At 36.2% G+C, this 13,421-nt stretch overlaps 1 protein-coding gene across 1 annotated transcript in view; it reads left to right on the forward strand.

The window, feature by feature from the left end:
* The first annotated feature begins 7,890 nt into the window (after window positions 1–7,890).
* LOC136031272 (ubiquilin-1-like) overlaps window positions 7,891–13,421 on the forward strand; it is a 32,206-nt gene continuing 26,675 nt past the window's right edge. The window contains exon 1 of the mRNA XM_065710708.1: window positions 7,891–8,106. Coding sequence (XP_065566780.1) covers window positions 7,987–8,106 — 120 coding nt within the window. The 5' untranslated portion in view covers window positions 7,891–7,986. The remainder of the gene's footprint in view (window positions 8,107–13,421) is intronic.

Consider the following 13,421-nt stretch of genomic DNA (forward strand, 5'->3'; position numbering starts at 1 on the left):
CGTTTTTGGTTTTTCTTTAAGGTTTCCTTGTAACGCTAGAAATATACGTCAAAACGATAGAAGTAATTTGGCAACATTCTTATATATAACTTCTTCTGAAGAAACTCTATAACAGCTTGTTTCGCACTGCATAATAACCAGAAAATTCATATCAAACGAATTTTATGGGTCGCTTCCACTTTAATTCGCTGTTTTAACCCATAAGTTCGTTTCATTTCATACTAGCACCTTAACTACTTGGTCAATCTGACTTTTGTTTTATTTGAAAAAAGTAAAGTAATCCGATTAACGACGCTTCTTGACTCCTAAGGTCCGTGCAGTGCGTTGCTACAGCAACCATTCGATTTTCGGGTCTCGTACTATCAAGCTACGGTCAAACCCGCTGTGACATTAGAGGACTCATACAATATTTATCGTTGCTACTTGAACTGCTGTATTGTATTGTATCAGATTAACGACGCTTCTTGACTACTCAGGTCCCTACGTCGGCCCTGCAGTGCATTACTGCAGCATGATTCGATCTCTGGGTCCCGTATTACCAAGCTAAGGTTGAACCCACTGCGCCACCACAGGACAGTTGAACTGCTGTTTTATTTGATTACCCCGCTTTGTCGTATTTTGAATAAACAGCGCCATTTATTTCTTTGTAGGTAAAGAAATGCTTGTTTCAGAGATTTTAGAATTTTGAAAAGGCCTTTTTTCATTATATATTAAATTGGGCAGTATAAAGACTATTGAGGAAGGGCTAATTCTTTAATTGAAATTCATAATTTTAGATTTTTCAGAATACTTCAATACGTGTATATTTTAAACACGGGTACATGCAACAACATAACAGTGACATTCAGTTAGTATCTCCTGTAGTGACCGAATGGGTTAGACCTCACCTTGGTAATACAAGACTCGGATCGAATGATTACTGTAGCATAACATGGCAGGGCCAACACAAGGACCCTAGTAGTCGAGAAGCGTTGTTAATCCTATGTAATAATAATGACATTCTAAATAAAAAATATTGTGTACTAAACGTCAATTAAAAAGGAAGTAAACCAGAAAATCTGCATAACGCTGATTTTCTGCATACTATATAGGAAGAATTTCGTTATTGTAGTTTTTCCTTTCAAAGAGAGTATAGACAAGAATGGTATCAATTATATAACTAAATATAAACGAAAATGTAACTCTAATAAACTCAATAAATTTATATATATTTGCCATCACCAAATCAATTACAGTATTGGCAAATGTTTTGTTTTTCTTGATAAGTAACAGAAAAAAAATGTTTATGAGTTTAGCTGAGCGGATGACATGCTAGACAAGCAATCCTGTCTTTGGGGGCGGGGGTCCGATCCTGGTGTCGCCAATTCTTTGGCTTAGAGTAGGTGTAAATCGTGTGACTGCAAGCTAAGTTTCTGTCATTTTGTGGAGATTATGACTAAACAAATTTTCATGCAATATCTGAATTTTCGATGCCAGATGAAGTAAAAAACACCTGCTCCTGCTGCAAGTATCAAATATTTATGTCAGCTACATTAAGAGCATGGGCAGTCTACAAAATATTACGTATTAGTAGGTATTATTTTCATTATATTTTTCATGAAAACCATATTCTGAAGTCCGTTCTATAAGTTTAATAGAAGATAAGTTAGGATCAAAGACTTGTCTAGAGAAAAAATTCAGGGAAGAACCTGCCTAGACAATACACTCGGGTACTTAGAGGCTCAACTGGTTCTTGTCAAATAAATGGCCATTTTACCGAAATTTGTACTTGTTGCTACCAGATGAAGCTGATATTATACACCTGATAACACCCCATCAAAGTTGAAATACAGACAATTAACACGTCTGTCTTCGCTTTAATCCTTTTAAGAGGGACTTTGTCAGTCCTCCTCCGTCGTATCCTAGTGTATCTTCGACTGTAATTCTCGGTGTCACATTTAGTGTTGGCTGATCGTTTAGTACTCGTGTTGACACATCACTATAAAGACAAATGGTGCGATGCGTACCCTTATCTTACTACGTCGATTCGGTTTTTCTGTGTCCCAGCTTGCCCTGTATGGGGCCCTTAAGTCATCAACACCAGTTACCTAAGCGATCGACTTGAGTCACTATAAAAGAGAGCCTTTAAAATCATTCTTTCAGAAGCGTATGTAAGTTATTAATTGGCATTATTTGTCCTACAACTACCGTCCCTTCACAAAAGTCGTTTGGGTTTGATCTGCGAATTTGACTAATTTTTTCTTAGCCGTGAAAAACATGGAAAGATTCTACCACCAGTTATGAGAAATAAAATCAACACAAGTTCAGCTAACAAAGTGAGACTAGAATAGCCTACTCCAAGAACAAACCATTTAGCTAGTTCGTTCGTTCCTTTTTACATGTCAGCGTGTAATAGGTTGTAATCTCGTTTTTTTTTTTTTTTTTTTTTTTTTTTTTTTTTTTTTTTTTTTTTTTTTTTTTTTTTTTTTTTCTTGTTTTCGTTTTAAATACCAGTGCCATTTAGTTATAATTTTATTCTAAACTACGACTGCTTATATAAATAAAGCTATTTTATTCTTCATCGATTATATCATATTTTCCATTCGTTTTATTTATCTAACTGAGAAATGGATTCAGTTGGATATCTATATCTCCAAGCATGGTACTTCTGGATCACATTGGTAGTCAAAACTTTAAGAAAGATTCGAACTCTTTCCATAGTTAACTCTTTCAAATTAGTCTAACTTTCAATAGACGATTGATATGTTTTTAATCTCAAAGGGCGCAACTCAGTTTTTCTGCTTACTGTTTCCAAAACAGCTCTCCGATCCTTCCTCAAACGGGAAAGCTTTATTTACGTTCTATATTCCGCACAAGAACTACTCCAGTAGGCTGTAGTTATTTAAAAGAAGTTTTCCTGCAAGACATAAATTTTAAAGGGGGTTAAAATCCTGAAAAAATGTTTTTTCATAGTGTATTTCGAATTTGTTTTTCATATTTGTATTAAAAAATAGTATTACATGATAAAATTAGATGTGAGCATTTTTTTTTCTGATAAACTGTGTTTTGCATATAAGTTTAACTCTAGATGTTACAATTAGAAGTAAATACAGTAAAATGAAAGAATGTGCCAGCTTTCAGGGAATTTCAGCTTAGATCTGCATAAACATAGAACTTTATTTGAAACTATGAATTTTGAACAGAAAAAAAAACTTGTTTCGATTTTGTTTAATTTTGAGTGGCAACACTCCACCATTATTTGTTTTTGTCGTTTAATTCTTAATGGCCCAAGTATTGAAAGAAATTACATGCTGGCTCTGAAGGTGGTTAAAAAGTTGTACACAAAGCTACAATTATTGGTTGTTTAGCCTAAAACTTGAAAAAAGAGAACTAGGCAGAATTACTGATGTCCCACGGCATTAATTGGACACGAAAGCACTAGTGCCACAAGAAGTGTAAACTTGCTCAGTTGAACAGAAAAAGAAAAAACTTTTCTCCACAGAACGTAATATTTTTTCTATATTATCTGTTATCTTTGCACAGTTTTGGTTGAGTCCATAAATTTATTTCCTGAATAGACTGCAGATTATACAGGCAAACAGTTGCAATTTTGGGTATTTTGCTTTTTCTGTACAGTTTTGGTCGATTATCTGAATAGATGGTAGGTAATACAGGAAAAGCGCTGTAATTTTTAGCAGGTAAACAGCCACCGTACATTTAACAAGACTAATGGTAACAATAGTAATCAATCTTTAGAACAAACAGAGTTTTTGCTGGAAAGGTTTTTGCTGGAACCGTAAGAAACATTGTTGGTGGGATTGAAGTAACAAAAGGTTGAAATTTTGCTAAAGAAATACCTACTGTCTGTAGCCTATTACAAACTGACACGTGCGTTTGAGCCGGACAACTCCCACCGTAGTTTAATGATTTAAGTGAGTTTCCATATACCCAACAAAATCTAACTCAAGACATAAGGGGGAATAGATTTTGCATTCAAGTTCGTTTAGGAAAGGCTGTATTGTTTGTTTTATCTTATCTTCTGGTCAGGGTTATTAAGTGTAAGGTTATAATTCTTTAGTGCTCACGGTCTTTTGAAGACTGGTTCCGTTGACCCAACCTCAAAATCTCTTTCCCTGAAATTATCGCTCCGAATGGATGCGTATCGAACTGGTGCTTTTGAACTGAACTTTCTCGACCGACCGGATCCAGAGCTTTGTAACTTGTTGCTTTCGTAGGCCGGAGCTGTGAGGATTTAGTGAGGATTGTGAGATTCTGCTGAGTCCTGAACGACGAAAATTTAGGTTATCTCTTGATTATGTGTATATGTTACTCAAAGAATACATTGAGAAAATGACTGTAATATGATTTACAGACAAATACTTAAATAAATAAGACTTGAAATCAAAACAAACTGGTCGTCTCAAAAGTACCATTCTACAATAGTACCTTGTAATAGTAACTTCGAAACACCAAATTTCTCTATTTTCTCAACCTTGCACCGTATTCTTCCCCAACACTATTGTGAGTATTAACGCCAACTTCTTATCCCACGTCCCACACGATGTCCGGGAAGTTTCAAAATCTCCTTACTCTCCCTCCAGTATTAATTTATCTGATCTAAATGTTTTGTTTCTTCAAGTTTCAAAGTTTGGATTATTAAATTATTTTCATTTTAGTGGACTATTTAATTTAATTGATTCTACTTATTACATAAAAGTAAGCTCAGTCTACAAATAAGTTTAGAGATGTCAGTACGTGGAATTACACACCTCGTTTCAATTTCCTGTTATTGACTATAGCTTTTTAACACCATTCCACATAGTCTAAGGGTCAACCACAGTCGTATTCTTTTTATCAAGATTAGCGAAGCTTGTCATAGAACCAGGAAAAATTGAAGGAAATATACATTTAGAATTTTTAAAGGTGTAATAACCCTTGCCTGGGGCAAGGGTAGTAAGTTAAACACTTTGCCCATTGACTACATACAGGATTTATCATTGGGAAAGGCGGGATGTATGGTCGTAAGCATGTCCAAAAAAGCTAAGGTGCTAAGGTAAAACTTTAGGGAATGTTCAAAGGGATTCTAAACTAAATCCAAAGACGCTGTGCGCATCCAGGCTACAAATAAAGGGAATCTGCAATATCTTAGGGACAGCAATGTGTATTAACTTGAAATTTTTATAGCAACTATACTATAACTAGTGCTACTATTACTGTAGTTGTAACTACGACTGGTTGCAATTGCAGATAAGACTACTTGCGAATGTGACTATTTCTATTTTTGGCTCCTTTCAGGAAATGTTGAGAGGGATGTTGAAAGAAATCAAAACACATAATGTGGATACTGATTGTCCAAAGAGTGCATCACCAATATCTCAAGAACAGCTGAGGGTATGTAGCTGAAGCTTTCTGGGTATGTTGACCAGTATTTGTTGGGCAAAGGGTCCCCTTGTCCCTTTTAGATGATCTGCCTCACTACACTGTTCAAAATTTTTAAATGCCTCGTTTGTTCCAAATAGTCAAAAGATCTAGTAACTATGTCTCTGGAGATCTCGTTCCCTACAATACCAGAGAAACGGTACAAAAATTTGTTTTATGCGCCCATTGCTTACGTACATGATTAATCATTGGAAAATAATGGGATTGTTTGATCCTACTCGTGTCAGAAAATTCTAAGTATATTAAGGTGAAACTTCAGAAAAGATTAAGGGGATGTTAAACTAAATCCAGACACCATTTGCCTTCAGGCTACCGACTGGGTGTATCTGCAATATCTTTGGAGCGGTTATGGTTATTACATTGAAATTTTCGGAGCCACTCTTGTTACTATTACTGTAACTGCAGCTACTTGTGACTGCGACTATGACTACTTAAGAGTATTTGCGAGTGTGACTACTCGTGACCTTGACTACAATTACTTTCCACTGAGACTACTACTACTTTGGCTGCAACTACTTCAGACAGTCACAGTGACTTCTTGCGACTGTGACTATATTTTACTATGGCTCTGATTACTTATATCTGCTATTGCGACTACTTGGGGCTTTGGATATTTGCGACTATAACTGCTTGTGACTTTAAATACTAAAGATTGTGATTACTTGTAACTGTGACTAAGGTTACTAGTGATCAAGACTTGGTAGCTTGTGACCACAACTGCTTGTGACTGGGATTACTTGTTATTACGCCTGCAACAACTTGCAACCTTTACTACTTGTCACCATGTCTACTTACGTCAGCAACTATTTAAGATCTTGAATACTTGTGGCCGAGACTACTTGCAATTGCAGCTACTTGTGACTACGAATACGGATGCAGTACGAGTATCATTACAGCTGCTTATGACTGTCACCGCTTACACTTTCGACAGTGTCTACTTATGAATGCGAATGTGACGGCTTGAGACTACAAATACGACAGTTTGTTACTAATACTGCTATTATTTGCAACTGTGACAACTAGTACTATTCCTGCTATTGCGATTGCAACTAAGACTGCAAATATTATTGCAACTTCCATTATTACAGCTAGAGCTATTGAACCAAACCAAAAGACTTTAATTCCACCCTGGTTGACAAAATAGCATGGTAAATTCATTTTTTTTTTTACTGTTTTTACCTTAAATCGCAGCTTGGAGCGATATAAGGATTTTCCATCCTTGTGATGCTCCAGTGATGAAAAAAATTCATTTGGTGTAGGTTGTGGTTGTTGATCTAGACTCTTGTGGAGGACTCTGCAGCTTCCCAATTGTAAAGGAACTCCTGGCAGAGCCATTCCTTATCAATGTGGGAATTGAACGTTTCAATTGAAGTTGCAGAAACTGTTTCCTCAAAACAGATGATTCTACAGATTGATGACTCTTTGGCTGAAGAAATGACTTCTATGTCTACTCGTGGAATGCTGCATATAGAACTTCATTGAATATCCTCTAGTACCAAAATGTAAGGGCTGTGCAAAGAGACCAGAAAGGGTGTTTTTAGAAAGGATTTTTTGGTTAAAATCACAACACCCCTGTTTCTTCGGTATGCAAGTGTCGGCAGCTTCAAACGACGTAGTCTTTCTTCATATGGAACTTTATTCTTGCTGCCAACCATCTTAGTGGCACGACGCTGGAAATCTTCGAGCAACTTCTCATCATTTTGAAAACAGGGGCTGTCAATGACATTCCAACCTTCAGACGTGGTCGTACAAGTACCTTTAACAACTTCATAAAAACTCTTGGGTGTCAGCTGGAGATGTTTCTTTTTATAATACCGAGGGATTTATTTGTAGAAGATGAAACAGACTTGGCATGGCTGCTAAACTTTAATTGGTGATCAACAATAACTCCGAGATCTCTTTCGGAAACAGCAGAAAGGAAGTTGTCTGGAAGGAAATACTTATGATACTTGTTGTGTTTACCAAAATGGATGACATGGCATTTGCCAATATTAAAAGCAATGAGCCACATATTAGCCCATCTTCCTACGCTGTCAAGGTCTGTTTGAATTGATTGCTGGTCTGCAATCAATCAATAATTGATATGTTTGGATGAGGATAGTGTCCACAGATCTAACAGATCTGAATCCATGTTGTGATGTGGAGAGGATGTTATTGAACTCAAGATGTTCAATTAGAGCTTTGTTAACAAATCTTTCAAGCACCTTTACAACTTCAAAAGTGATGGTTATAGAACGGTAATTTTCTGCAGAGTCTCTTCGTCCCTTTTTATGAATCGGGGTCATATAAGATGTTTTTCAATCATGCGGTAGATCCCTGTTTTGAAGAGATAACTATAGCTACATGCACAGGGGGTAACTAAGAGCTTTTCGACACTTTTTGATATGTATTTATTATTTTATATTAGTGTCGTTTATTCTTTACCGGTTCTTTTCGGCAGAAACCTTATTGACATGCTGCTAGTATCAAAATTTGAATATAATGACAAACTGACAACCATGTTATAAGTGACAAGCAACTTTAACTTCAGCTAAGAGATTGTTTAATATTAAAAGATCATTTACAAATATGTCTGAAGAAGCATCCAGTGTAAAACCTGTTGAGGGTGGTGACAAAATCAACATCACAATCAAAACAGGAAAAGAAAAGCATAGCTTTCACTTTGATAAAAATGCCAGCATAAAGCAGGTAGGCCATGGAAAAGACTGGGAAGTAGCCTAGGCCTAACCTGAACTCAAAATTAGGCTAGAGTGAATTTTTTTGTTGAACTAGATACATACAAGAATATATTTAAGGTTTACTAGTAATTTTGGAGACAACTCTGTTGCTTACATTTTAAGGGTTTTTTAGGTATAGCCTACTAGGCTACTCCATGTATTTTCCCATGTTCTTTTCTAAGTATAGGCCTAATAATCATTTCATTAATCCATTTCAAAGCCTTTAAATAGACCCTGAAGGGATACCTAATTTCTTATGGAAATATTCTAGGCTAGTTTGGTAGCTCAACAAAAGGAAATATCTTAACTAAATAAAAATAGGGCCTAGCTAGAGCAACTTTATTGATCAAATCACTAATGTGATGACATAGAAATAGGCATAGACCTTACACTTAGAATTTAAATTTAATTCTGGACACAAATATAGGCTAACACTTATTTGAGTCAGAAGTGAACTGATCCTCCCTCCTTCTAATGTGCAAATAGACCTAGGCTTTATAGGTTACCCTGAATTATACATCAAGTAGGCTAAGAATCTCAGTACTCAGGCAGTACCTAGTCTTGGCCAGATATCCTGATTAAAAACTATATTTCCTAAACATCAAAAAGAAGCTCCTGATCTTATACATTATGCATATAGGTCTAGATAGGCCTAGGCTAGTTAAGATTAGCTTACTATAACATAAAAAAACTTCAAGTTTTTCAACATTTGGATTTTGATATCAGCTACCCCTACAGTCTAGGCTAATTGCATTTAGGTCTATTCTGTTTCAAAACACTTGTCTTAGATTAAGTCTGTCCAAAATTGATTCTATATGTCATTTGGATATGTTCATGTAACTTTAAGATCATGTGTCCCAGATTTGGAAAGACAAAGGTGAAATTATTAGATGTTTTCTGGAGGAAATTTCTACAGATTCTTTAGTTAACCATCTCACTGACCATATTTCAATAAGCTATGCAAAAATTGTGGTTCTACCCCACTGTTTAGGGCTATAATGAGAGGAAAGTTGAAATAGGTAATGTATTTTCTTTATATGAAGGGTCACAAATCTCACTGACCATATTTCAATAAGCTGTGCAAAAATTGTGGTTCTACCCTATTTTTTAGGGCTATAATGAGAGGAAAGTTGAGATAGGTAATGTATTTTCTTTAGATGAAGGATGACAAATCTGTTTTCAAATAAAAAGAATGAGGCTGCCTCTGTTCTTTTAAAAGAACAAGCTGTTATGCTTTCAATTGTGGAAGTGTACTCCAAATTTAGCACTACCAAACTTACAGAATCTTGCATCAGCATCAATGGTTATAAACTTTTTTCAAATTTAGTGGACCCTGATTGTAGAAGAGGTGTGGCTATTTTTATGGCACTTGGTATTAACCAAGTGACATATAGCAATCACAAATTCTGTTGGTCTGTCTGTCTATCCTGCTGTCCTGGTTTTGCTACTTTAGGCACTTCCAGGTAAGCTAGGAAAATGAAATTTGGCAGATGTATCAGAGACCAGACCAGATTAAATTAGAAATAGTCTTTTTCCCAATTTGACCATCTGGGGGGGGGGGAGTGGGGGGCTGATTAATTCAGAATAAATAGAAAAAATGAAGGATTTTTAACTTGCAAAGGAGTGATTGGATCTTCATGAAATGTCATATATAGAAGGACTTCTTAACTTAGGTGTCTTATTTTAAATCCCAATTTGATCCAGTGTCATTAGGGGAGAGGGGACTGGAAATCTTGGAAAACACTTAAAGCAGAGAGATGAGGATGGAACTTGGTGAAAAGAATAAACACAAGTCCAAGATAGGTGACTGACATAACCAGACCCCTCTGTTCTCTTTGGTGGAGTTGGGGGGGGGGGTAATTCATAAAAATTAGAAAAAATGAGATATTTTTAACTTAGAAATGGGTGATCAGATCTTAATGAAATTTGATATCTAGAAAGATATTGTGCTTTATAACTCTCATTTCAAATCCCAACCAGTTCTGGTGACATTGATGAGAGTTGGAGAGGGAAACCGGAATTCTTGGAAAACATGAAAATTGATGTATCTTACAAATGGGTGATTGGATCCTAATGAATTTTTATATTTAGAAGGACCTTGTGACTCAGAGCTCTTATTTTAAATCCAGACCAGCATGAAGCCTCTGATTTTCCTTTTAAATCAATCTATGGATTCTTAGAATTTTGCTAGAGCTCATTCCATATGAGTTCTTGGCTCTGTTGACCTCATCACAAGTGCCATATGAGCTCTTAGCTCTTGTTGTTAAGGAACTGCAGGCAGGTGTCATTATTCCCAGAAACAACTATAGACCTTGGATTGAAACAGTGTGGTTAACTATAACTATTGACAATAATATAATATGCTTTGGATGTGCATATCATAGCCCTAGTTCTCCAAGCCAGATTATTAGTGAAAATGCCCTTTTGGAATCCAGTATTTAAAAATCAAAACTTTTGAGACAATTATAGTTGGTGATTTCAACCTACCAGAAATTTTACAGATTTATAGATATCAATCTAAACCACATGTTTCCCCTTTTATCACTAAACACATATGTTCCCTTTATCACTAAGCACAAACCACATGTTCCCCCTTTGCATCTTGTTTATCAAACAATTATCTATACCTAACTGTTAATGAGCCTACAAGAATTTGTTGTGATCAGAATCCAACACTTTTTGACCTAGTTATTTTTTCTAGTCCTGAACTATTGATAAGCTATGATTATCTACCCCCCCCCCCCTGGAAAAAGTGACCATGTTACAATTCTCTCTATAATTAATATTTACAGCAAACAAACTACTTATAAGCGTCTCTCATTTATTGATTACATGCTATATGTAGAGATTTAGCATGTGTTAACTGGAGCTTTACCACAGATGTTGATCTCAAGACTTCTTGGCATATCTTCAAAACTTTATTACCTAGTGCTGAATTGAGGCATACTAGCATCAGGATGATTAGACAGCCTAAAACACTGCCATATCTAACTCCTTTTATTTGTAATCTCATCCAAAGCATAGAAAAAGTATTGCAAGGATAGAAACTCTTGTAGCTTTGAAAAATACCAGGTAGCCAGAAATCTTGTTACAAATAACGTTAAAAAATTAAAATCAAATCACAAAAATAAACTGGCTCATCAAATCAAGGTAAATCCCAAACTCTTTTGGAGGTATACATCAACTTGCTCCAATTAATGTAAATAAATCTAAAGGTCTGGACAATATTCATCCTTGTCTTCTTTTAAACATGCTGAAGATATCCTAGATACTCCATTAGCTATAATCTTCCAAAAATCAATCAAAGCTGCACAACTTCAGGTGGATCAGAAAAAAGTATACATAACTCCTGTTCTCAAAAAGAGAAAAAGAAATTCTGCTGCAAATTACAGGCCAGTCAGTATTACCTCTTCTGTTGTCAAAGTGATTGAAGGAATAGTTAATGATGCTGTTATTAAACATCTTGAAAAGAATGGTATCTTTCACTATTCTCAAGATGGTTTCCAAAGTGGTAGATCTGTTGACACAAATTTACTGCAGTCTTACAATCTTGTTACAGATCTACTAGATAAGGCAATTCTTGTTGATGTTGCCTTCTTTAACCTACCCAAAGCCTTTGATAAGGTCTGCCACTAAAGATTGATTGTAAAGTTACATGCTGTAGGAATAAACAACCAAGTTGTTGGCTGGATTAAGGCATTCCTTGCTGAAAGGACTCAACAGGTCAGAATATTCACAATTCATGGAATCCTTATTTATTCATATTCATCACCAGTCAAGAGTGGTGTGCTGCAAGGTACTATCCTTGGCCCTACCCTCTTCAATATTTTTATTAATGATACCCCTAGTGTAGTACACAATTATTTAATTTTATATGCTGATGATTCCAAAGTCATTGGTGGTATCAGGAACCAGCTTCATGCAGAGGTTTTTCAACGTGATATAAATGAGCTTAATAATTAGGCAAATGCCTGGTTATTGAGCTTCTACACATTTAGATGTGTTTTGGGAGAAACACATCGTTTTGGAGAAAAAACTCATGTTTTGGGTATGCTCTCAATGACCTACCACTTGAGGCTGTTCCTGAGGATGGAGATCTGGGTGTCTTGATTGATGAGAAACTTAAATTTGATTCTCATGCTGCTATTGCTGCTTTATCAGCTAACCAGACCCTAGGAACAATAAAGAGAACCATCAGTAGCCGCTCTCCAGGAGTCATGACAACCCTATATAAAGCTCTTGTTCAACCAAAACTTGAAGTTGGCATGACACTTGCATCCCCTTTTTACAAAAAAAACACATTCATCCTAGAAGCAGTCCAAAGGTGAGCAACAAAATTGATTAGCAAATTCCAAACAGTTCCCTATTGTGAGCATCTTCATCGCCTCATACTACCAAGCCTAATATATAGGTGCAAATGCAGTGATATCATAACTGCTTTCAAACTTATCTCATTTGTCACCACCTCTTCTACTGGATGTCACTCAAAGAAACTGTCTGAGACATCATGCAAACTCCTCAGAGAAATCAGTTCTTGTCAAACAGAGTCACCAGCTTTGGAATAGACTGTCAGAATATGCTGTCTCTGCAACTTGTCTTGAAACTTTCAAATCAAGAGTGGATGTTGAATGGAGTGGTGTAGAGTGGAAGCATGATTGGGCAGCCCATGAGTCTTCAACTCGTCTTTAATTCTTCACAGAGCCTACAAGGACCAAATCCTTAGATCGCTCCAAGCTGTAATTTCATCTTAAGGTAATGACAGATTGCCCTTTTTGACCTATCATGAGGGGCCAAATGAAAAGGAGGTCAACCTATATTGGTTGAGTGGAGGTTGTAAGGAAAGATTCAAGGGAAATTGGAGCTTCTTGGAAGGGTGTAAGGAGGGAGGCTTTAAATAGACTGGGATAGGGGATGCTTTTGCACAGCTGTGTTGGCCTCAGGGGGCTTGGTGAAGGAGTGAGTTGTTAGTAGTAGGAGCTCAAGGCACAGAGAGCAATATTATGCAACCATGTAGCCAGGGCACTGGCTCTTACATCCTTTGTATTCCCATAGCAGCAAGATTCTTCCAGCTTGCCAATCTTTCTGAGTGATCTCTAAGTGACTCAATATGTAGAACAATGTTTGGAACCAAAGGAACTAGGCAGCTATGCTACATACACAAGTCCTACAGTTCATTTATTTTTCTAATCTTACAGTTAGGCTATGATAAAGCTGCAACTATGAGGCTGAAAATATCATTGAAGATGTATGTTTGGGCTATAGATTTGTTTCTGAAGGTTTTATTCA

The sequence above is a fragment of the Artemia franciscana genome, chromosome 9, assembly GCF_032884065.1.
Source record: "Artemia franciscana chromosome 9, ASM3288406v1, whole genome shotgun sequence".
Lineage (NCBI taxonomy): Eukaryota > Metazoa > Arthropoda > Branchiopoda > Anostraca > Artemiidae > Artemia > Artemia franciscana.